The sequence below is a fragment of the Excalfactoria chinensis genome, chromosome 3 (genome assembly GCF_039878825.1).
Source record: "Excalfactoria chinensis isolate bCotChi1 chromosome 3, bCotChi1.hap2, whole genome shotgun sequence".
In the NCBI taxonomy this organism is placed as follows: Eukaryota; Metazoa; Chordata; class Aves; order Galliformes; family Phasianidae; genus Excalfactoria; species Excalfactoria chinensis.
The window spans coordinates 31,269,649-31,293,476 of NC_092827.1; the positions used below are offsets into that span (position 1 = coordinate 31,269,649).

Sequence of the window (23,828 nt, forward strand, 5' to 3'; positions counted from 1 at the left end):
CTGCTTGTTTCTAGTGATCCATACATGAGAGAATTTGAGACTATCCTGTAGCAAGTTCATTAAGCAGAGCAGACTTTTGTTTTAGATACAACACTAACCCTGCTTAAGAAAAACTGGTTCTGCATGTTTAGAACTTATGAACATCTATACCTGAAAACTGTACTTATAAAAAACAAACTGGCTGATCTCCTTTCTGAATGCCCCCAAGCCCAGCTGTACTGTGTATAACTATGAGTTTTCTTTCAAACAGATATTTGAAATCACTGTTGTTAAGAATGCAAATTGCAAAATATGTATCTTCTTAATGTCTGCTTTTGAGCTACATTCATGCAGTGAATCTAAGAGTTACTTGCCCCTCTAAGTGAAACGAAAAGGAAATTTAATGTTAATCCATGTTACTCATTTTCTCTTTCAGCACGAGTAGCTGTGGCTCAGAGCAGTTCTCTCAATCTTTTTGCTAATAGAGAAGCAGAGCTGGAACAGCGTGCTATGCTCCTGAAAAGATTGGCTTTTGCAATTTTTAGTAGTGAGATAGACCAATACCAGAAATACCTTCCAGATATACAAGGTCAGTAAAAAACGTAGCAATTCATGGAGTTAATCTGGAATCTGATTACCTGAGGAATTATTTGTATAACGGGACAACAGCAGGTAAATTTGTTCCCTGGAATGTATATTGGTGTATACTGAGTATGGAATTACTATGGATTTTCCTCAGAACACTTTTAGTCTTACATGATTACAAAGCACATTGTAAAATGTAATGTAAAATGTAAAATGACATCATTTGTCATTTTATACCTTGATCAATGTCCTCGGACACCCAGAAAGTGCCCTTTGACATGCTAGGTGCTTATACCTTGAATGTTCAACTAGGGGTAAATACCAAAGCTGACCCTGAAGAGTTTTTGAAATCTTTACTTTTATAGTACTTTTTTCTGCTGCTCCTATTTATTGCTGAAGAATATTTCTTTCACTGACCTTTTTTACATGATTGGGAATGAAGTCTGGCTGGTTTTCTTCTAAGATGATGCAAATAGTTGCGGCATCATCTTCTTGATATGTTGTCTGCTAGTGCTACCAAAGTGTGCACCTTGATCTCTTCTTTCATACAGAAAGTCAGTTGCATCATCTTTCTGATTACATTTGTTCCAGGATTTATTCTTTGGAATCATGTTTTGTTTTGTTTTTCCCAGTCTGTCAGTGGCTGATTTATGATGTTCAAGATACAAATGGTTTTGCTGCTCTGAACTGCAAAATGCATGTATTGGCTTGACTAAAAAACTTCTTCAAGTATTGCCTCCATGTTGAAAGCACAGCGGTGCTTGTAGTTAAATAGCGCATTATCCTTGCATAATATTTCGTATACTGTGATGATGCAGCTTTTTCAGTAATACATATTTTAGTTGTTTGAGCTGTTATATTCTTTGGAATCTCTTAAATCGTCTTTTTGGAACGAGTCAAACTCCACGTAAAATGAGCAAAACTCCCAGATGAAATATTGCATTTGTGTGGAGAAGTTTAATAAAAACACACTGCTGTTCTGAGGTTTCTTGTGTGGTAAAAGTGGCTATTTGCCACAGCTTTATTCTGTCAATATAAAGAAGTAATGAAAAAATACTTAAAACAGCAACAAAACAAAAAAAAAAACAACAACAAAGAAAACAGCACAAGTATTTTCTTATTCCTGCATTTACTCTCACTAGTTGGAGTAACTCTATTATTCTGAACTCAGGAAGGTTTCTTGGCTTTTTGTTTCAGAAAGGCTGGTAGAAAGTCTTCGTTTGCCACAGGTGCCCACCCTTCATTCCCAAGTGTTCCTGTTTTTCAGAGTATTGCTTTTAAGAATGTCTCCGCAGCACCTTACTTCTCTTTGGCCTACAATGATCACTGAACTGGTGAGTTGTAGTTAGCACACATTATTTGGAAGACTGGTGCAAGCTGGAGATATGAAACCCATATCCATAATGATTTGTTTTTTAAATCTTCTTTAGATACTATGCATGTAACTATACAAAATAGACACAAATAAAAAACTTATTTTTGTAGTCTATTTTTTCCAACCAAACAGAGCACCTGTTGGCTTATGTTACTGAAGCCATTCAGGTGTCTCCTGACTTAAATTTCTATTTACCTTTGTGGTTCGTGCTTCAATTTCTACTTACACATACGTACCTTTTCCACCATTCCTGGTCCTTGTAGCTACTTCCATGGCCATTCTGTTCTTTTTCTGCAACAATAAAGCTGAGAAAGCCCTTAAAGAAAGAGTTGGAATCTATGCTGTGTTGACAGTTAATGGTCATCTGGAGCTCTTCCTATTCCCAAAGCCAAAACCCAAATGAGTGTGTCCAGTATCTAACATTGGTGCATCCTGCAGTCCATGAACCTGTAGGTAAAGTAGTTTCTACAGCATTAACACAAATTGGCAATCAGAATCATTTCTGGGATTTTTCTGATATCTGTTGGTACCTAACCTAGCCCTTGGTTAACCACAGATTTAAGCAATAGATTAGAAAAGCCCTATTTTAAAGAGCTGTATTTTATTTTAAAGATAAATAACTTTTATTTATTTATTTTTAAGAAGTACATGCATTTAATTTTAAGCTTGCTAGTAGCATAAGTAGTAGAAATATCATTCTACTCTGCTAGAACTGCTAAAAACTGAGAGTAGTGTGTCTCTCTTGTGTCTGTGTTGTACCCTGGTATTTATGCAAGCTGCTTCAGTCAAGAAATTGCTTCTATCAAACAGACCTGTGTCATCTTCAGGCATTTACATCTGAGCTTGACTACTTTTTTGTATGATTCTTTATTCTTATTTCCTTTAGGTCTTGCTCTTTGCTGGGCTCCCTTTCTAAGAAATACTGACCGTAAAAGTCAGGTCTTCATACTACTTGGGCTATATTTGACTTTCAGTTTCCACATACGTATCAGTGCCAATTTCCACTTGTAGTACAGGGAGTATTTTGTCATCCAAGAATGGAAATAGGGGAACTGTTGTTCAGAGCTTTAAGGCTTATTATTCACACCTCACTACAGTATTTTCCTGGGTAACAGTCCATTAAAAAGTTGTATTAAAATACAGCATTTGATCTTCAGGTGCAAGTGTTTTTACTGATGGAACAGGAGCTTACTGCAGATGAAGACATTTCCAGGTAAAGTTATGAACTTCCACTTCTCTAGCTTGTTAAGTGTCCTGGTATGTTGATGGGCTGTCATTTGTTAGAATAGTTTGTCTTACAATTGCCAAGCCCAAGTGAAAAGTACAAGTGGAGAGTACTCCAGTCTGACTGCAGTATGAGGAGCACATTCAGAGTAAAACAAAAATACCATTCCCAACTTGCTTGTAGGGTTAACGTACAAGTGTGTTAGTTCTTAGTGTCTTCCATGCTAAGATGAGACTGCTTTTTTGATTAAAACAGGCATGGCATGACTTTAGTTTTCTGTTTCATACATATATTTAGAATAAGATTGCATAGTTTTTCTTTAATAAAAAGGTAACACCTCGTAGTGTTAGACACAAAAATGAATTAGATCTTTCTATCTTGTTTTATTGTTAATTTCTATTACATCTACCTTCTGTATAGCATGATGCATTTTCAGTCAATGTTGGCAATAGAAGTTGATTGCTCAAAAGAACAAAAAGGGATATTTGCCCAAGTCTAGTTCTTTACTTTTTTCCTAGCTTCTCTTTATTCTTTTGAATGATATCCTGTAAAATAAAGTGATATCCACTTGGCTGGCAAGGTAAAGCTCCCTCTTAATTTTGATGACTGACATGAATCAGACACAGCATAATATAGTTTTGTATTTTTCTTATACATGTTTGTATAATTTTTATTTACATACATGCACTCTTAGAAAACTCCAGCCATAGCACAACCATGCAATATTCTATTTTGATTTATGGATTTGGGATTATTTGGGGAAGTAAAGAGGTTTTGTTGTTTATAAGGGCAAGTACAGGAGGATTGTCCCATAGAGCAGGAGGCAACATTGGCTCACCTGTCTGTGGTACTTTGTTTTAGGACTTCTGGCCCATCTGTTGCTGGTCTGGAGACAACGTACACAGGGGGCAATGGTTTCTCCACATCCTACAATAGCCAGAGATGGCTGAATCTGTACTTGTCTGCTTGCAAATTTCTGGATTTGGCCCTAGCTTTACCATCTGAAAATCTTCCTCAATTTCAGATGTGAGTAGAAGGTGCTATCATCTGAGTCTCTGGATGTTTTACTGTGCCTCTTGGTAAAATTATGCTGTTTAAAACCTTTGTTTTCCTATTTCCTTTCCATTTCTGGCCTTCGTCCAGTGTAGCCTGCAGTCCATTCTTCCCAGTTTCAGAGTGGCCCCCAAGGCAAACAGTGCTATGCAGTGGATTATTTCAGGCTGGTTTGATTTAGCCTCTGGCTGGAGATTCTCCACACCTCTGATGAGCTAATCAGTAACAGCAGTTTATTCAAATACTTTGCTTTTCCACTACTTAGTTGTGGTAATGTCCAAGAAGCTAAGATACACCCAATGTGTCTCAGTGAGTGAGTAATCAGATCAGATGACTGATGGTATGATCTCAGTATGACTTAGCAAAAATTACTCCTGTGAGATCTCACTGTAATGTGTTTCAATAAACCTGTTAATGAGATCCCTTAGATTGCTTCTGGGCAACTGTGTTCATGTGTGCAAACTGCTTTCTCGGTGCCTCTGCAGTCCCATCTGCTGGAAGAACTGAATGCAAAATAATGCTGGGGATTATAGTAGAGGCAGCTCAGGACAAAAGCATCTCGTCTTTTCCTATACATGTCACAGTGGTGACTATCCCTGGCACAGCTCTGCTGATACTTGGATGGCTCAAGTTGTCCTATTGTTGAAAAGATTCTTGTGTGTTCTAGATGGTGCAAGGACTTACCAACACACTGTCCAGTTATGCCCAACGATATTTCTAAATTTAAAACTAATCTTAAGAGTTTCTTATTTTATTTACTGGAGATTTGGCTCATAATTCTTTCCAAGCTTTCTATGCTATCCTAATCTCTAGCATTACGCACAACAGTGTTATTGAGGTCATTGCTGCACATTTCTGGAGAGACACTAGTCATGCCGGATAGCTGTCTTTTATAACATTCTCACAGACTGGGACTGAAGCCTTCAGGTCAGAAACTTCGATTTCCTTTACAGTATAAAATTCAAGCTGTCAGTTTTTACAGTGCAGCAAGTGGAAGAGGGGGGAATAGTCCCTTTTATCCTTTTGGCCAATGAATAGGTAACAGAAATCAATTCCTATTATCAACGCATTATATTGAGCACCTTTGATGTGTTACAGTATCACAAATGTGTTGAGAACGTTTGATGTGTTATAGTAAGTATCACAAATGTGCGTGTGTTTTATGTAATTTACATATTTTGTAATTCACAATTCCTTTTGGTTCCCTTAGACACAATGAAGATGTGAGTATAAGTACTTCTAGCTTCTCTGCCTCAGTTTTGGCATCCCTAAATACTGTAAGAAACCCTAATAACTCCACCTTTTTTGTCCACATTTCTACTTTTCAGAATATGATTTTGCTGTTCTCTCTTGTCAAATACTGAGTTTTGGCTTTTGTTCCTTTTTCTTTGATATTTTACTAGATTCTCTCAGCATCTCATGTTCTTAGATCCAGCTGAAGAGCCTGTTCGTTCAGTAAGAATAATGTCTGCTTGTGTTATCTCATGGCAGGTATCGCTGGGCTTTTATTCCAGAAGCATCAGATGATTCAGGCTTGGAGGTACGAAGGCAGGGAACACATCAGAGGGAATTCAAACCTTATGTGGTGCGCCTAGCAAAACTGCTGCGAAAGAAAGCAAAGGTATGCTACTTCCATTCAGTTCCGCATATATTGAAAACTTTCAAGTACAGAATCTTGCAGCACTGTTTTCTGATGTTGTTGAGCAGAAAGGAGCATAAGTAGCATGGGAGATTTTTATTAGAGTAATCTCAGGCCAGCATCAGGCAAAAACTGTAAATAGGTGTTTAAAAGGAGTCACTATGGTCAGTGGCTTTGATGTGCATTTTACTTTCTACTCAACTAATAGCCCAGAGTTTCCCAATTAAAAGTCTAATATAAACCTAAGTCATTTTTAGATAGACAGTCGTATATGCAGGTAGTAGGATTATTACCTTTTGAAACAGTATAGCTTTTTTGATTATGACAATCACATTTAAGTACCTAGAAAACCATTGCATTTCTAAAAATAACAGTATTGAAGTAGTGTGGGATCAGGGCACAATGAGTTTCTCCTCAGGGTAGTTGCCATGAATAGAAGAAGGTGTAGAGCAGTGGAAGTGGTTCTGGAGGGAATCTTAGCTGCATAACTTCTAGAGTAGGAGCAGAATTAGAGCTGTCATTATTGGCACATGAGGTTTGTCAAAACCCAAGATTGTCTGTGTCAGCCTGGTCAGCTGTTGGAAGCTGACCAAATTTTGTCCAAGGAGGCTCCTGTCTGCTGCTACAGGGACAGAGAATTGCTGTCAGATACCTTGCTGCTCCTGCTGTGAGAACACAACCTCCCAGGCAGGCTCTCAAGTAGGATGGGTTGTCGTGTGGGCCTGGAAAATGAGGAGGAAGCTCAAAGACACCTGGAAAGCTTTGAAGTTTCATTCTTGGGGATCCCTCCTGTATCAGGATGGCATGGTCAGGGTTGTAGCAGGGGTTTACAGTCTGTTAAATGTTTTCTCTGAGCAAATAAACAATTACTTATATACAAGTGGCTAAATAGAGAGTTTAGGGATAACTTAGTTGCAAACAGGTCTGGACTTAACAAAGCTCATGTCATAGGGGTAAAGAAACTACTGGAAGCACATCCACATTCTTTTTCTATTGTCTTTGGACAACAAAACTCTTCCTCTCACATGTAAAAATGAATAATGAGCTCTAACTGACTGATTTAACCAAGATCCTCTAGCTCTTATGTTCAGTCTAACATGTTGTACCTGATAGAAGGTTCTCACATTCCAAATAAAATCTCCCTGCACAAATTAGGGAATACGTGTGATGTATGACATATATGTGCTGGTAAGTACTGTATGTTGAGATAGATGCTTAAAGTCCGGACTTCCACAGCATGCATACAGAAAGCAGAAGGCCTCCTGGGATTTCCACAGCCTGCCAGTTGTGGTGCTAGTTGCACATTGTGAGCCCTAACTGCGGGTGTGAGGATGAGATGAACGTGAAGTGATTTCCAGACCACTTCTTCATTGAATGGAGGAGAACTCTATTGCATACAGCTGTGCATTTTTCTTAGAAAATGTAGTTTCTGAGCAAAATGTTTCAACTGACTTCAGCTTTTCCTTGGAGCTCTCTGACTAAAGCTCCTGTTCACTTGGTATATTTCTCAGGCTCTGTCTAAAACAAATGTGCTAAAAGCCTTCCTTTGGCACTACTGCAATGCACAGAAGAACAAACTCTCAGTCACTATTACTGTCTAGTTGTGTCCCAGAGCCCCAAAGCCTGTGGTTTCTGGGCTCTTTGGGGCAGGTGAATTTTACTTTTTTTTCTTGCTGAAACACAGCACCCAACCAAGCAACTGCACGGCCTTCATGGCAAAGTCTTAGTATGATGTGTGAAATGCAGTCTGAAAGTTCTCCTCTTTCCTTCCACAGGACAAACAGGAGGACTTTAAAACGATGGTTTTGGAGGGATTGGAGATGGCCAAGCATCAGGTGAGGGTGGCCTTTGATGCTTGAGTTGTGAAATAAGCTTGCCATAATACTACCATCACCTCAGGGCCCAGGATAGCATTTAACTGCCAGTAAGAACTGAAAGAGATGAATCTCTTCAGGGTTTAGGGACTTTTGTAGGGAGGTAACTGTAAGGGTCCTCATTTTTATAGACACCATATAAATTTATTTTTGTTTTCCAACATGAACTTAACAACTTTCATTCTAAAATGAGTCATCTTCACAAATCATTGTAAAATGAAATAATTATTTCTGCCAATGGGCATGTGTGGAATGCAATCCCTAATTCAATCTCTGTCAAATTAACTGTTGCTTTGAATATCTGAGGAATCAGTGGTATTTGCAAAGGTGATGCTGTGAGGCCTGCACAGAGTATATTTTACTGCTCGGTGGGAACAGAAGTATTTGCACGTGCACCCATTTGGTTGGCTGCTGTGTAGCACTACTGCTCACTGCATGCTTGGGATGGGCTGCGGACATCACTGGGTTGTGCCAAGCACTGCAGAGACCAGTGCTGAAATGTTTCCCTTCTGTGAATTCACTGTGAAAGCTCTGAGGGAGAAATCTTAAAACTCTTGTAGAAATAGGCGGCTTCCCTTTGGTCTAGTCTGTTTTGTGGCTCTCCTTTTCTTGAACTATTGTAGAGAATAAACAGCATAAGAGGAGTAGTCATCTCCGGTAGAATTCCCGTTTGCAACACCAGGGGGCCCGGGTTCGAATCCCCCCCTGTGGAGCAGGGGGTAGAAGTGCCGCTCTGCTACACAGAGGGCTCGAATCCCGGGAGTTGGACTCGATGATCTCTAAGGTCCCTTCCAACTCGCACAATACTATGATACTATGATACTATGATCTCTGGAGGCAGGGAGCCACACAACCAGCTCAAAATACCACCTGTGTTCATGTTTCATCTAACTGCTCTTGGTGAAACAGATGTCATAGGCTCCAGAATTGGAGCAGGCCGTTGCTTTCACGTAAAGGATAAAAACAGGTTTTGTGAAATGCCATTTCTTGAAGAAATCTGTTTGCTCAAAGGCTGTGCAATTGATAGTCCTTTCCTTGCGCTTTGCTCTCCTGTCATTCAGTTACTGAGTCAGCTCAGGAGGAGCAGGGCCTGCCCCTGTGGCCAAGCAGCTGGTGCTGCCCTGAGCCCCCACCTCAAGGCACTGCCTGTGTGGGCAGCAAGGAGCTGCTCAGAGGCCAACTGGGATGGGCTCTCACTGACTTGTCTCCTCTGCTGCTTTTCTCCTGACTCAGGGAATGAATAAACCTCATTGTGGAACACTGCTTTCATGGTAGTTAGTCTTTTGTACTGGTTTGTCAATAGTTGTCCAAACAAGGCATTTCTTGAGTTGATATTACCTTATTGTGTAGGTTTCTTAATGTTTTTTTTTTCTTTTTTTTTAGTAAAAATAGGAAATGAGTAAAAATGCCTGTATAAGCAGCTGCATGGCAGAGCTGAGATGTTTCAAGTGTGCAGATATTTAAAGCGATCCTAAATAGCCATTGCTGATGCCTGCAAGCTGTAGGGGTATGATTGCTGTCTGTGTTTGGAGTTCCTTATGTCCACTCCCTTTAAATCTTCCCCTGAGGTGGAAGCTGTTTAAACAAAGTCTCCTGAGCTCACATAGCAAGCACTGATCTGGTTCCCTGTGTGAAATCTTGGTGTCTGCTCAAGAGTCTCTTGACCTGTTATCACTGATATTTAAATGAGAGAAAAAGAGCTGTTCATGCTCTTCTGAAAACTCTGAACTCTACCTACAAATTGAAAATCCTTTGGTTTTATCTTAACTCCCTCAGGACTTTGTTGTCCCTAATGCTAGCAGTAGGGCACGGTGTGAGGGCTGCCATCAAAGGGCAGCCTGCTTTAGGGAGCAACTAGCACACCACCTCTCCCAGCAGCTGCAGCTCCCCCAGCTTTGCAGCAGCTCGAGTTTTGTTCAGGGCACCCACTGGGCTGTGGCCTCACAGAGCAGCACAGGGGCACGCAGCTCTGCACTGCCCTGGGCTGAGCATCCAGGACTGCTTTCATGTGGGTGTCAGCTGTCCCTTTGCAGCCAGCACTGCTGCCACGTATGATGGCAGGGAGGAACAGATCTGCTTCAAAAGCTGCACCCTGGTGTGTTTTGTGCCTTGGGCAGTTTACTTATTCCTTTTCCACAACAACCAAAAAAGGATCAACACTTATCTTCTATGTCTAGCCATACTACTTCTGTTTTGTCCTGCATTATTTCCTGTTTCTTTGTACTTACAGAAAAACCCAGAAGAGGACAGCTCAGGGAAAACACTAAGCTGGGAACCAGGTCACCTGCTTCTAACCATCTACACCGTTCGCAGCATTGAGCAGCTTTTGCCTTTCTTTAACGTACTCAGCCAAGTTTTTAACAGCAAAGTCACAAGCAGATGCGCTGGACACTCAGGGAGCCCTGTCCTTTACCCCAACTGCTTTCCGAATAAGGACATAAAAATGGAGAACCTCAAGACATTCTCCAGCAAAGCAAGGCAAAAGATAGAAGAAATGGTTGAGAAGGATTTTCTGGAAGGCGTCATAAAAACGTGAACCAAACCGGTACTGTTCAGCTTCTGCATAATGTACGTATCCAAATTCAATACTGTACCTTTCTTCCCCAGTTGTATATTATTCTTTTCTTACTTTGTATGTAATGAAATAATTAATGTTGTATTTAAGTTACATATTTGTAAATAAGAGTTCTGGATGTGGCCTGAATCAAGTGTAATTATTGGTGGCTCCTATTGATTCTGGTGCCTACTATTTACAGTACACTTTCTGTTGTCTCGAGTTCTGTCTTCAAAGAAACAAACAAAAAAACCCTAAAAAAATACAAAGTGCACATTTTTTTTTTCAATTTGCTTCCGATTTATTTGTCTTATGGTCTGGGGGATCCGTTGGCACTTGTGCTTATTTAACAATATAAAAAACACCACGCCAGGACTTAATATGGTTAATATTTTTGTCAGAGGTAGATACCCTGAACTGAAACACGTGGATGGGTGATATGGGTGCATAGCAAGTGTTACTCCTCCTTGGCTCACAGCCCCTTTACCCCAATGGGGAGAGAAAGGGGTCACAGAAGTCCACCTTAACACCTGATCACTTTTAATTTCTGTTCATCTCTTTACTTTCATAAAAAGCCTAATGAAGACATTTCTGCAATAATAGGTTGTATTATTTGCAAGTGCTCTCTCAACACGCCAGTGTCCCTGCCTTGAACTGCACTGACTATCTCAGGCTCAGGGCCTGCTGCTCCCCAGCCCTGTCTGCTCAAGCGCAGTTCAGTTGCCGTGGGTGTGCAGGAGAGGTGTGCATGCAGCAGGGCTGTGCTACAGCTGTGGCTGCACTGGTGGAGGAGGTCAGCCCGGTTGTGTAACATGATGATAAGCTGGGAAGCGGGGGATAGAAAGGAATTTGATCACAGTAACACTAAAACATGAAATTTAACAGTTATCCAGCTTGAGTCCTCTAATCAGTGAAAGCTGGAGGCATCCCTTTAATTAACAACAGCTGCTGAAAGCTGTAGTTTTATTACGTATTTGTAGTCACCTCACATTAGAGTACAGAAATATCTGCTTGGCATGACTGGCTGAAGGAGATGGGCTGCTGTCTCTGTTAAAGGTTTTTGGGTGCCTGGTAGCAAGAAGGTGCTACAGCTGAAGGGAGCCTCTGCTCCAGCAAGGCACTCTGGCCCAGGCTGCAGAGCTCATCTTCCCTGCATGCCATATGGGAAAAGCTGGTAACCAGACTGCAGCCGGTACAAAAGATGACTCCATAGACTTAAAAGACTAAGCTCCTGTGACCCTAGACAGACCATCGGCTGCTAAGAAACTGCATCCAAGACACCTGCCACCTTTAAAACAGCTTCGGTAGTTAGACTTGGAGAGGAGGAGAACACGCTGCAGCAAGAATATCTCATTAGGAGGTAAGCTGCCAACCACAAGGTAAGAAATAAGTGAAGTAGTATTCTGCTAAGTTCTCATTAATCCTTGCTACAATCAAATAGGTTTTGATACATCCACACTAGTACAGAGTAAAAAGAAAGTAGCATTAGAAAAATATGTCCAGTTGCAAACTTCAGTCATTAAATAGGTTGGGGCGGTGCTCCTTTTCCACCAGCAAGGTGGTAAACAGCCAGGCTTACTTCATGGGCAAGGGCATCAGCGTTCTCCTGTGGGATATTGACAAAGAGATGACTAATTAATTTCTACAGTATTAGAAGTACATTGATTCTAAACAACACCACAACCAAAGTTTTCATGCAAAAACCATTTTCCTCACATCATGCTGAGGTATCTTTTGCCACTGTGGTCAAGCTGGCAGAAAGAAGGGGGGTAGGAGTGTGTGACCATGGGAAGAAGTGGTCTATTGCTATGGTGGCAGCTTTTAAGTCCCCATTTGGACTAATTCTTTATAGCACCTGAAGTTTATTCTGGACTTTTTGCCTTGTAAGAAATCGCGCAGTTACTGGCTGCCTTGATAACTTTATTCTTGAGTTCTCAGAAGGTTTTCTTTTCAAAATCATTTAATATCACATCTGCCTTCATAAGCATAAAACTCTTAAAGGTAAATGTTAAGAACATTAAAGCATTTTTAGATATAAGGAAAGCTGAAGTGATTTAATTTTTACCACTGTTTCCCTCTTTCCCTCCCTCTGCCAGCTTTAGTACCTATTGCATTTGATTAAATACCTAGCACCCACTGCTGAGCAAAACATTGCAGAACAAACAAATACTCTAAGGTCTGACCTGCGTGTCTGCTTCAGCATAGACCCTCACAACATCTTCTGTTCCTGACGGACGGACGAATGCTCGTGACAGCTTGTACTTCTTCACCAGAGCATCGATTTTCTCTTGTAGCCCTGGAGGTGTAACAGCACGTCTTTCGGCATCCGTTGTGTCAATAACTTGTCTGTCTGCAACCTTCAACATCAGAAACAGACAGTTTATTTCTGTGCTGTAGCAGAATGAAATGGGTCCCTGATAGGACCAAACTTAAAGTTTTGGTTTGCTTCAATATCAGAATAAGAGCTCACTGCCTGCTAACTCAAAGGCTTTTGACCCCACTGTTCAGCTGCTGCTCAGTACGTGGTAACCAAGTCCTGAAAGGACTCAGCTTCTGGTTTGGAAAAAAGGATCAGTTCTGAACATGCATCAACTGGATGCTGGAGCTTTTCTCAGTAGATCAGAACACATAACCTCTTGTCTTTGGTTAATGTTAAAGCCCAAAGGTGCAAGACAACGTTATCAGCTGGGAGCTAGTTTTGCTCAAGCTCTTCAAATACTGGAAAAGGAAGGAGAAAGAACTAGACTATTTTAGTTATACAAGTGGCAGAAAAATCCAGAGAAACAGGACAGAGTTAAAATGAGACTTATAGCAGAGCAAGACTTAAGCCTGTCTCTCTCACACTAATGCTCCAGTTTTCAACCAGAGGTAAAAGTGAAATGGAAGTATGAATTTTACAAAGAAAGACGCTGATGAAACATAAACAGTGTGAAGTGCAACTAACCTGAACTTTGAGCAGCCGACTTGGAAAATCAGTGTAGAGGGCATCCCACTGCTGCAGAGTCAGACCTTTCAGAGCCAGGATTGCTTCGATAACCAACATGTCTGAGATGGCATCACCAACTGTCTGTTAACAGAGAGGGGAAAGGGAAGACTTACAGAATTCACTAGCAAAGAAATGAAGGCATGCTTTGATCAGTAAGCTCCCACCTAAAGAAAATCATCATGTAGCCTTGGTCTGGATAGTTGTTTTTTAGTTTTGACTTGCCAAGGGTAAGTGCTAGCCTTCACCCTTCCTAATGAGGACTGTTCAGGGGTCAGAATGCTTAAAGCTGGCCTGTGAAATGTGACTTGGCCCTGCTCCTGGAGGAATGAACGATCTGTATGCTAAGACAGGGATTGTCATGGGCACTGGAACATTCCCATCCTCTCATACTGCAAAGATCAGTGAAAAACATGAGATGAAGAATTGCTATTGAGTCAGGAACAAGTCACATGCTCTCACTCAGATCTCCCATCATTCCATCCCCTCTTGATTCTGAATGCAGAAGCAAGATAAAAGTATCCTACATCCATTCTTGAGAAGCTATTGCATCTCTGATGACTACTACTGCCCTTTTCCTCTTGGTCCCTTCCATCATGGCACAACACCCCTTCCTGCTCCAGTGGTCCTTGGCAGAAGCCTGAAAAGTCCTACCAAACAGACCAAGCCTGTCTGCACAGTGATTTGTGTCTCTTGGCTTTTACCTGATTAATCAGGTCAATCATGTTCTCAAGCACCTTTGCTGCTTCTCTTTTTGCATCATCTTTCTCCTCTTTTGCCAGTTGTCTGATTGTGTTTTCAGCAGCCTTACTGAAGAGTACCTAGAATAAAAAAAGATGAGAATTTGTCAAGACCAGCCCGCATCAAGAACTGGGATATAAGGAAAAAAGCCTTTCACCCTTAAAGCCCAGATAATAATCATTAAGGTTTGCCTACATCAATTCCCACTCCCCACACAAAACAGAAGAGGTGGTGGCAGTGCTATGATAAAGGCAGAAACAAGCCTGTTCTCAATATATGAGAGAAGAAAAGTCTTGTTTACAGATGTAAGCAGACAATGAAAAGATTTCCCTCAAAGGCCAATTTTAACTTAGGTATTATGTGTTGGCTGCAGATACTTTGTATAATGTGCTCCTACTTACTGTGCCATGTCCATTTGCCTCAAAATAAATTCCAACATCGAATTCCTGGGCCTTGTGATGCAAGTGTTTCACTCCCGTTTTGACACAGTGAACAGGTACCTACAACCCAAGGGCATACAGAGAGTGTAAACTGTGTTACCATCTACCAACGCTGGAGGGGAAATGGCTTTAAACTGGAAGAGGGTCAATTTTTAAACTAGATATCAGAAAGAAATTCTTTACTGCGAGGGTGGTGAGACACTGGAACAGGCTGCCCAGTGAGGTTGTGGATGCACCCTCCTTGGAAGCATTCAAAGCCAGGCTGGATGGGGCTTTGAGCAACCTGGTCTACAGGGAGGTGTCCCTGCCTATAAGCAGGGAGTTGAAACAAGATGATCATAAAGGTCCCTTCTAACCCAAACCATTCTAGAATTCCATGATTGATTTCCAATTGCCTGTACACCTTAATGCATTTTATTATTTCAGGGAACATAACAGATTTCTATCCGAACTTTAAATAACCTAACTCCATTTTTGCCAACCGACCTTAAGCCACATATTCTTATTGAACAACAGTGAACCAGTTGCTAGATGAAAATGAAAGAATCAGTATCTAAGTACCAAGGAGCCCTTTCCTGCTCACACTTGGTTGCAAAGCCATAAATCCCTCATGTTATTCCAGGAGTAACAAAGGATTTTGCTTTACTTTTGCCAGACTTGATTTTAACTAGTAGAAGTTGAACTTTCCAGGTTTTCTCTCTTCCATCTCCTTTGCCACTAATAATTTAGGTTTTGCTGCAGGTTTTGAAACAGTTTTCAGTAGTTGATTTTAGCACAGTTTAAGCCTTCCTAGGAATCATATTATAGTTGTACTTAGTAAAAACAGTAAACAACATTTGCAGAATAGTACCAGATATAAAGTTGAGAATACCTGCACTGTCTCCTCCAGGTAGCGCGTTGAACTCCCATTGGCATATGCTGTTTGTACCACTGCCATCCTTAAAGTCTGTCCCACCTGAGCAAACAAAGAAGCAAAGCACTTTACTGTGCAATGGGCATGAACAGAAGGCTGAACAGATGGATAACCAGAAAAAGCGTATGGGAGTAAATCTATGCTGTCCTGCAGACACTTAAAATTGCTGAGCATCAGAGAGCAGAGAATATGGTAATATATAGACAGCATGAATTGTACTGAGCCTTTGTGTGCCACAGGTGGTGTGGCTGGTTTGAAGCAGCTGTCCTTAGACTTTCAAACCACTGTTCAGATTCAGCAAGATAAGCACACTGGCCAGAGACATGGAATTACACGGGGCCATGACCACAAGCAGTAAATTGAAAGAAAGCTTCTAGTTCAAAGCAAGCAAAGGCTGGTAGGTGGCAAGCACAAGTTCTCCTTGCTGGCTGCCATGTCTGCCATGGTGCAAGAAATGAGCAGGTGTCAAAGAGAAGAAAACCAGGCTAACCCATCTAGGCTAACTATCATCAACACCTAATCCAAGAGAACGTTTGAAAAAGAAAAGCTTTATCTCTCTCTTCCCTGTAAGGGGGAGAATGCTTTGCTGCAGGTACTGGTTTGGGAACACAAGTGGGTACACTTTATAGGCAAACATGGAAAGACCACCTGTGAACAAATCAACACAGTCCTTTTAGACTATTATTTTTACACTTACTTCTCCTGTTTCAAGTGTGAGCATTCATTTGACACATCAAAGTTACCTTGGCAAGAAGTTCTTTAAGGAAGATACTAATTAAAGTTGCTATTTTATCTCCATCAATTAGGTGGAAATGGCCAGCTGTGTCCTCGTAGTAATAAACGATTCTATCTGCATCACCATCAAATGAGCAGCAGCTCTCGTTAGGCTTCATGTCTAGCCCTAATACACACAGAGTAAGAGATGCACGTTAGAGACAGGAATAAAGAAACAAAATCAGCTCTGCACAGACACATGAAACAGATGCTCCAAACTGACACTGCATTTGCTAAGTGAAAACAGCGTATAAAATAAGTAAGGAGTTCCTGCCTCAAAATGTTTCTAGGCTTAATGCCAAGACAGAATTAGCTGGGAAGCAGTCGTCACCTGACAGAGAATGCCTCAGAAAAACAAACTGCCCTTTTATCAGTGCAAACCTTTCTCTTATCCGAGATGCTGATCTTGCTGTTAACCTTGAAGTTTGTATGTCAGAAATAGCAGCTGGCCATTCCTAGGCTCATCCTCATCTTGGGAAGCCCCAAAGGACACTGCATTTCTCTATCCCCCTTCCTGGAGGGACACAGTTTAGCACACAAGTGGACAAGAAAACCAGCCCATGCTGCTGATGCCTTCTATCCTTCAGAGCATAGGAAACTATACCCCAAAACTTGTCCCTGCAAGCAGCATGACAAAGAGGAAATGCCACCATACCTTGATATTCAGGTTTGGCTGACAGTCTCAGTCAGGAAAGCAGTTGCTGAACAGACAGCTCAGTTTAACCTCAAATAATCTAATACTCAAACTAGTCTGTTCTCCCAGCTGAGGGATTTTCTTTTAAGCACTCTGCAGGAATTTGGTTGAAATAGTTACCACTGTGGTGTATGTCAAGCTGTCACTTCGCTGGCACCAAAGTATTAAATACGCTCTTCCTTGGGAACACGGAAAAGGATTTGTAATGCTAGGCCACAATGTAAATACTTCTTGTTAATGTAAAGGAAGGTAAAGCAAAGCTAGTCCTGGCTGATCCTTGGGCTCCACCAGCTTAACATTCATGTCAGATTGTCAAACATGTCTCCAATGTGCCAAAACATGCTGTAGTCCACCAAACGATTTAGAATAATAACCTAAGATTGTGTCAAAACCTGTCCTAGGAGTCTCTCTTTCCATCACATGAGCACAACCAGTCTTGCAATCACTCACTCAGTAAGAAACAAGGGCACTCGGCTCACCTGAGGCTGATACACCACTGCTACACCCTTCATGTTTAGATTTAGAGAGGATGTAGAAGGATATAAAACAACTGACTACTTACCTTTAGGCGGCTTCTGATGAACCTTAACAAAATCAGCACCACACAGGTGATTGAGCTTCTCCTTCGTTCCATCGTTATATATCTGAATTTGTACCTCCTTTGGGAAGTAAGTCTCCATCTCTGCCAGTTTCAGAGCTCCTATGCCGTTGGCACAATCAATCTTCAATTGCCTCTGAGCCTCTCCAGAGCTGAGTGACTTTGCATACAGAAAGAAAGGGTAAAGTGAACTCAGACCTGAGTGAAACCATAGGCTCTGCCACCCCACCTGAATTCCAAACTCTGCCACCCCATGCTGCATTCAAAACTTCAGACCCAAACAAGATAACAGCAAAAGATACCCACGTTGTACATTTGCAGGAAGAAGATAATTACCAATACTCACCTTTTTTATCAGCTCCATAAAAGCTTGGGATAACTTTTGGTAATAGCCTTCCAGCGTTGGTTTCCCATACTGCCCCTGGGTGTTTTGGCAGCAGACCATATAATGCAGCTGCGGTGTGGTCACCAGACCATAATCTAACATAAAACAAAAGGTCTCAATATTAAGAAATAGAACACTGAATTAACTCCTCCTTCAAAGGAAGAAAGGAGGAAAGGAAATCGAACCTGGGCTACTGCTTTAGGGCTACGTAGCAGAGTCACCTTTACAAAAACCACTTGATATCAGACTAGAGTAGTGAAAGCTCAACATACCATGGTACTGACCGCCCAGAACAGAGATACCATCTATTACTGCCTGTGAAAGTTCCTTGCTGCTTGGTCTGCAAAATAAAAAGCACAGCTTTTACAGATAACCTTTATACGCGCATTTGGAAAGGAAGAGCATGGGGAAGATGACTATGAAAAGCAAGTTCCTTGCCAGCAGGTTTTGAGTCAATCCACGCCTTTCCCAACTGAAGGGGCCAACAATAGAGAAGCCTGAAAGTCACTACCCTAAAGAATTGTGGAGATGAGCGAACCTCTGATGAACTTGTGTGTCATACCTGCATGTGACACAGTGCTCACAAAAAAGATCAATAAGACATCCAGATCAGTAACGCTAGGAAGCTCCTGTACTTATCAGAGAAGCTCATATTGGAACAACATTAGAAAATGGCTGTGGACTGCTATAGTCTTAAGTGACTTTACCAGGTAGCAGACGAGGCACGGGTAGCACACCTGGCTGTAGAGAGCTAAGCATGCAGCAGCACTCATGAACAAACTGCTGCCACCTCCGTAAAAGCAGCACACGTCTAACAGTGTTTTCTAGTTACCTGGTGTCTCTACCGATAAAAACCGAAGCATCTTTTTGCTGGTTCACTGCTGCTTTCTGGCAGATCTCAGTTACTATTTTCTGTAACTCCTGGTCCTCTGCATTTGCTAGCTGTGTAGCGTATTCTTCCCACGATGGGTGCAGCATTTCACCAAGAGGATCAACCAGCTTCACACCATTATCTTCCTTAGGAAGAAAAGAGAACAAAACACACTCAGCTTAGGAGTGGGAAACTTAAAATGGAAGGCAGTCGAGGTAAGGTTTAACCACGCTACTTCTGTAAACATGGAACGTTTTTAGGAAGCCACAGACCAGCTGTTTATTTCAGCCTCCTACAAGCCCAAATAACTAAAGTAAGCAGTGTATTAAGTCATTTGTTTCCTCACCCTGCCCCATTATAATCCTGGCAGGAAGTTCATCTGGTATTAAAATGACCTACAGGGAAATGGGAATACCAAGGAATACTCCACAGCAGCAGGATTTGTAACTAAAGCACTGGATTTGTAACTGCTTCATTCTTTTTTTGCTAGCAGATTTTGCTCAAAGGCTCATCTCTTCTGATGGGCACTCCTAGCCTTACCCATCATACAAACACCCTATATTACAACATTGACTTTATTGCATGTGAGAAAATGACCACCCTGCGTACGTGGAAAGGTAACTCTCAGGCCACATCTATTTTTCATTCAAACAAAAAGCTGCTCTTACTTCAGGATTGTGAGATGCTGTAACCATGACACCAATAGTAGCTCCCGTGGCCCTGGACCTGAGCGCTGCCAGCACTCCCATGCGGAACATGACGTGCTCAAGCTGCTGCGCCTTGCTGCGAAATCCAGCGGTGCCATACTGAAGAGTAAGTCCAGCGGGCTTGGGATGCAAAGCTGAGTATCTTTTGAGTCCTTCAACATCCATTTCTGGAGAAAGAAGTAACAAAAAAGCACTGGTAAGAGAAGCCAAGTCATTAAATTTCATTTCACATCTTGCAATTTATTTGACTTTGACTTTTATTTGAGCTGCCACAGCTGAGAGAGCTGTGGGTGCCCCATCTCTGGAGGGGCTCAAGGCCAGGTTGGATGGAACCTGGGCAGCTGAGCTGGTGGGGGGCAGCCCTGCTCATGGCAGAGGGTGCAGCTCAATGATCTCCGGGGTCCCTTCCAATCTCAGCCACTCTCTGCTTCTATAACTCTGCTTGTAACCCCATACGCCCCTGTGTGGGGCTGTGGGGAGGACCACTACCAGAGCCTCTACCTTCCCAGTACAACACTAGCTCAAAAGAGCTCGACTAGATCACAAAGAGACGAAGCGATCTGGGCAAGCAGATCTCGGATTATCATTTGTGTTCCCTCCGGGACTCCCAGTAACTCTCCTGCAGTGCTGTCACACGCTTCACACAGCCCCATTCATTCACCCCCCAGCCCATAACCAGCCCGCTGTCCGCTGCAAACCAGGCACCGATTGGCCTCCAGCGCCCTATTGAAACGGAGCACCCCATTACCTGCAGCCCGCCCACCCGCCACCTCCACGCTCTCCTTCCGGGTCCGCTGAGGCCACGCCCCCTCACAGAAGCCATCCAATGGCAGCGCGGTGGGCGGGGCAAGCAGCCGCCACGCGGCAGTCCGATCAGCCCGCTGGGAGGTGGGCCGTAGGGCAGAGCCGGCAGCGGCGCAGGGGCTTTATGGGGTGCTACGTGAGGTCCGAGCCCTGCCCTCCCCCTTTCCGATGGCAAAACCCAATGCTCCAGCGCTGAGGGTGGGTGGGATCAGCCCTTTAAGCGGGTACGCCGCGTTAAAGCATGTACAGTATCCCCTCGCTGAGCTGATGATGCCCCGTTTAACCCGTGTCAATGAAGGCGTGACGCGTGTCAGGCAGCACTCTGATAACGCGTGGACACGGAACGGAAACGTAAAGCATCAAACCAAAGCGGTGCCGTCGTTTCAGACAGCTACTCACCGGCTCCCTGCGTCTTCCCGTGTTCTCATAACGCCCCACCAGGCTACAGAAGCACACGGAGCTGCTATCCGCCTTCCGGAGCAAGGCAGATTCTCCTTTAACAGCAGCGAGGCCGCCGAGATCTGGCACGGCCTCGCAGACGTCACGCAGACTCCAGGTTCCCACCCCCGGCCATCACGTGTGAGCGCGGTGCCATGGCTGCCGCCGTGCGGGAGTGCCTGGAGCTCCAGCTGCTGGAGGTGGAAATGCTCTTTTCCATGTTCCCCAAGAAAGGGGAGATCAGCCTGGACGGGGCTGCCGTGCCCGCCCTGCAGCGCTACCTGAGGGACGGCGGCGAATCCCTGCCCCCGCGCCTCGACTATTCGGTCGCTGTCGATGTCGGGGAGCCGGAGGTGAGAGCTGCCCCTGGGTGGGTCTCTGCGCCTGCCTTACTGGTGGTGCGGGTGCTGAACGTCTGCCCTAATGGGAGGATGAGGGTTGGGGGGAGGGGAATCATTGGCTGTGATAAAACCTCGCCCTGCCTGGAGAAGCTGTAGAGCCCTCTCTGCAGGTAATCAATCAAAACCCACCTGGATGCTCCCCTGAGAGCAGGGAGTTGGACTAGATCGTCTTCAGGGGTCTCTTCCAACCTCTTATCAGTCTGTGATCTTGTTTTTAATCATTTCATAGAATGATAGAATCATAGAATGGCTTGCGTTGGAAGGGACCTCAAGGATCATCGAGCTTCAACCTCTGCCACAGGCAGGGCCGCCAACCTCCACATTTAATACCAGACCAGGCTGCCCAGGGCCCCATCTAACCTCCTCTTAAACACCTCCAGGGATGGAGCATCGAGCACTGAGGGCTTGTGAGTCCACTCCTGCTCTTTGACTGTAGGCAGAATTTGGTTTCCAGAGAACTGAAGTGCTGCAGTGTCTTATGGTGCTGTATAACCAAGGAAATACAACAGCTTCATCTCCTAGGGCATTTGCTTAAAATAGTAATAATAATACCTCTAATAATAATAACAATACCACACATAGTGTGTGTAATCATAAGCATTCTTCATATAACTCAGTGTGTTCCGGGAATACGTTTGTCAGCTGGGCTGGATTCACTGTTCAGAAGTATGTTTGGCAAGGGGTGTGATTCTCAATGCCACTTCCCTCTGAAGGCCCTTGTGTTTTGTCACTGTAACAAAACTGAGCGCATACTGACAACATGCACTGTAAATAGGAATGTCCCATAAGTAGCACCTGCTTTCAAACCATAGCACCATTTCTGTAGAGGGCGGAAGAGAGCAGCTGTGATAACAGTTCGTATGTTGGGAAAGTCCCAGTGAGATAACAACAGAAGGACCGGATGAAAGAATAGATGATAGGGACAAAAGATGCAAGTAGTAATTCCAGCTTTTAGGATACCTCTATCTTAATTACATCTCCACATAGTCTGGCATGGAAGGGAATCTAGCGTGTCTCTCTTAGCTGTGGAATTCATTTTCTTGCTGTGCTTGTGTGCTCTGTTTTTAAGGTCAAAGTGGAACTGCAGGTGCAGTTGCCTCATATGTATCCCCATGTGGCTCCTCAGCTTTTTGCAAGATCAGATGCGCTGCACAGGCAGCAACAGCTGCAGCTCAACACTCTTCTCGCTTCTCACATCAGCTCTTTGGATTCAGGTGAACTGTGCGTATGTGAAGCTGTGCGGTGGCTGAAAGAGAACAGCCTGCCGTATTTGGAAAACGGCAAGGGCTCTGCTGAAAGTGTTTCGAAGGAAGCAGTAGTTAAAGAAACAATTCAACGTATGTGGATCTACAGCCATCATATATACAGGCAGGAACTGAGGAAGAAGATCTTTGAGTCTGCCAAGAAATTAAACCTGACCGGTTTCTGCTTGACAGGAAAACCCGGGGTGATCTGTGTGGAGGGAGGCAGAGCAAACTGTGAGGAGTTCTGGCGTGTTATCAGATATCCCAACTGGAAGCATATTTCATGCAAACACGTTGAAACTGTGGAAGCAGAGGGAAGCGCTGATAATCCGCGCCTCTTTCAAACGTTTGAAGACTTGCAGTTTCAGGCCCACGGTGATTATGGCCTAAGGAACGACTATCACATGGATCTGGGCCAGTTCCTTGAATTCCTGAAACAGCATCAAAGTGAACATGTTTTTCGGATTTTATTTGGTGTTGAAGGCAAACTTGCAGACAAATAAGAAAAAAAACCATAAAAAAGAATGCTGGCTTTGGACAGCGAGAGATGAAGTTGACGTGGTCATTTGTCCCTAGTTATGGCTGCTGTGAAAAGGGAAACACAGAAGGACAATTGAAGTAGATATTCCTGGCTCTGTTTTGAATTGCAGTGTGTTTTTTGAAAGAGATGCTTGTTTACTTGTTTTCGGAAACCTTAAAAGCAGCATTTATCACTGAGCCGCATCTCAAGGAAGCGCTTGCAAAGTGATAAAAATCCCACATGGTGGTATCCCCAATGACACTGTTCTGTGCAATCATTCACACTGTGCTTTGTTACTAAGCAGAGGCGCAGAGTTAACTTCTTCATTTCGTTGTGGGTCACCAAGGTGGCCACAGTCAGAGATTAATACAGTTTCCGGTATAGAAGTACACCTCACCAAAGGGAGTCCAGATTTGCTGCATTCACTGTCTTTTACTGCTGTATGAAACATCTGCTCTCACTTCATTCAGCCGATCCAAGAAAAGCAAAGACTCTTGTGCCCAACCACAGCACCGAGTTTTGCATTTAATAGAGGGGTAGGAGGGAGGGGGAAGAAAGCCCACATCACCCCATCATTTGTAGGCTTTGGGTAGTATCTGTCTTTACAATGATAGTATTATTGCCACCATTTCCAGTATCTTTCTCCTCTCATCTCATTAGGGTCTGGTTATATTAATGGTAATTTTGAATAGTAACAGTTGACCAACTCATGCTTTTTTTACATTTGTATTGCTAGGCCTAGCACACTGAAAGGTGTGTAAGCTACTACATAAGAAAATATATATATTGTGTGTCTATACACATATATAAGGATTGTCATATTTTAATGTTATCAGTAGATGAAGACTGTGTCTGAGGAGTCCGAAATAGCTGTGCCTTAAAGAACCACCACAGTACTGCCTTCTGCCTAAGCAACATACTAGGAAAACTGGTACACAGCAATAAAACCACCCTTACTCTTGAGGTTTGGATGCCCAAATCTAAAAATCAAGCTTTTTGGTTAGCAACTATTTAAAAGCTCTGTTTCAGTA

The 23,828-nt window shown here is 43.0% G+C and overlaps 3 protein-coding genes across 11 annotated transcripts in view; 2 read left to right on the forward strand and 1 right to left on the reverse strand.

Annotated features, from left to right (window-relative positions):
• The window catches only part of DOP1A (DOP1 leucine zipper like protein A), a 65,356-nt gene extending 54,785 nt beyond the window's left edge, over window positions 1-10,571 (forward strand). For 4 of the 7 annotated variants that reach the window (XM_072330837.1, XM_072330841.1, XM_072330840.1 and 1 more), the window contains 7 exons: window positions 416-568; window positions 1,762-1,898; window positions 3,097-3,152; window positions 4,026-4,190; window positions 5,709-5,838; window positions 7,632-7,691; window positions 9,961-10,569. In XM_072330837.1, coding sequence (XP_072186938.1) covers window positions 416-568; window positions 1,762-1,898; window positions 3,097-3,152; window positions 4,026-4,190; window positions 5,709-5,838; window positions 7,632-7,691; window positions 9,961-10,266 — 1,007 coding nt within the window. In that variant the 3' untranslated portion in view covers window positions 10,267-10,569. Of the gene's footprint in view, window positions 1-415; window positions 569-1,761; window positions 1,899-3,096; window positions 3,153-4,025; window positions 4,191-5,708; window positions 5,839-7,631; window positions 7,692-9,960 lie in introns of all 7 variants that reach the window. The other 3 variants (XM_072330844.1, XM_072330843.1, XM_072330842.1) reach the window with 2 other exon arrangements.
• Window positions 10,571-20,739, reverse strand: PGM3 (phosphoglucomutase 3). Of its 3 annotated transcripts, none has more exons than XM_072330847.1 (13): window positions 20,594-20,739; window positions 19,352-19,557; window positions 18,645-18,829; window positions 18,085-18,152; window positions 17,774-17,907; window positions 17,392-17,587; window positions 16,105-16,262; window positions 15,320-15,403; window positions 14,410-14,508; window positions 13,972-14,088; window positions 13,229-13,351; window positions 12,468-12,641; window positions 10,571-11,890 (listed from the first exon to the last, which is right to left on the reverse strand). In XM_072330847.1, the coding sequence occupies exons 2-13, from the start codon at window positions 19,553-19,555 to the stop codon at window positions 11,804-11,806; spliced, it is 1,629 nt and encodes a 542-aa protein (XP_072186948.1). In that variant the 5' UTR covers window positions 19,556-19,557; window positions 20,594-20,739; the 3' UTR covers window positions 10,571-11,803. The 3 variants fall into 3 exon arrangements, with proteins under 3 accessions (XP_072186948.1, XP_072186950.1, XP_072186951.1); XM_072330849.1 differs by lacking the exon at window positions 20,594-20,739 and adding an exon at window positions 20,139-20,265; XM_072330850.1 differs by lacking the exon at window positions 20,594-20,739 and adding an exon at window positions 20,096-20,125.
• Window positions 20,677-22,780, forward strand: RWDD2A (RWD domain containing 2A). The gene is made up of 2 exons (XM_072330855.1): window positions 20,677-20,985; window positions 22,103-22,780. The coding sequence occupies exons 1-2, from the start codon at window positions 20,788-20,790 to the stop codon at window positions 22,778-22,780; spliced, it is 876 nt and encodes a 291-aa protein (XP_072186956.1). The 5' UTR covers window positions 20,677-20,787.
• The last annotated feature ends 1,048 nt before the right edge of the window (window positions 22,781-23,828 follow it).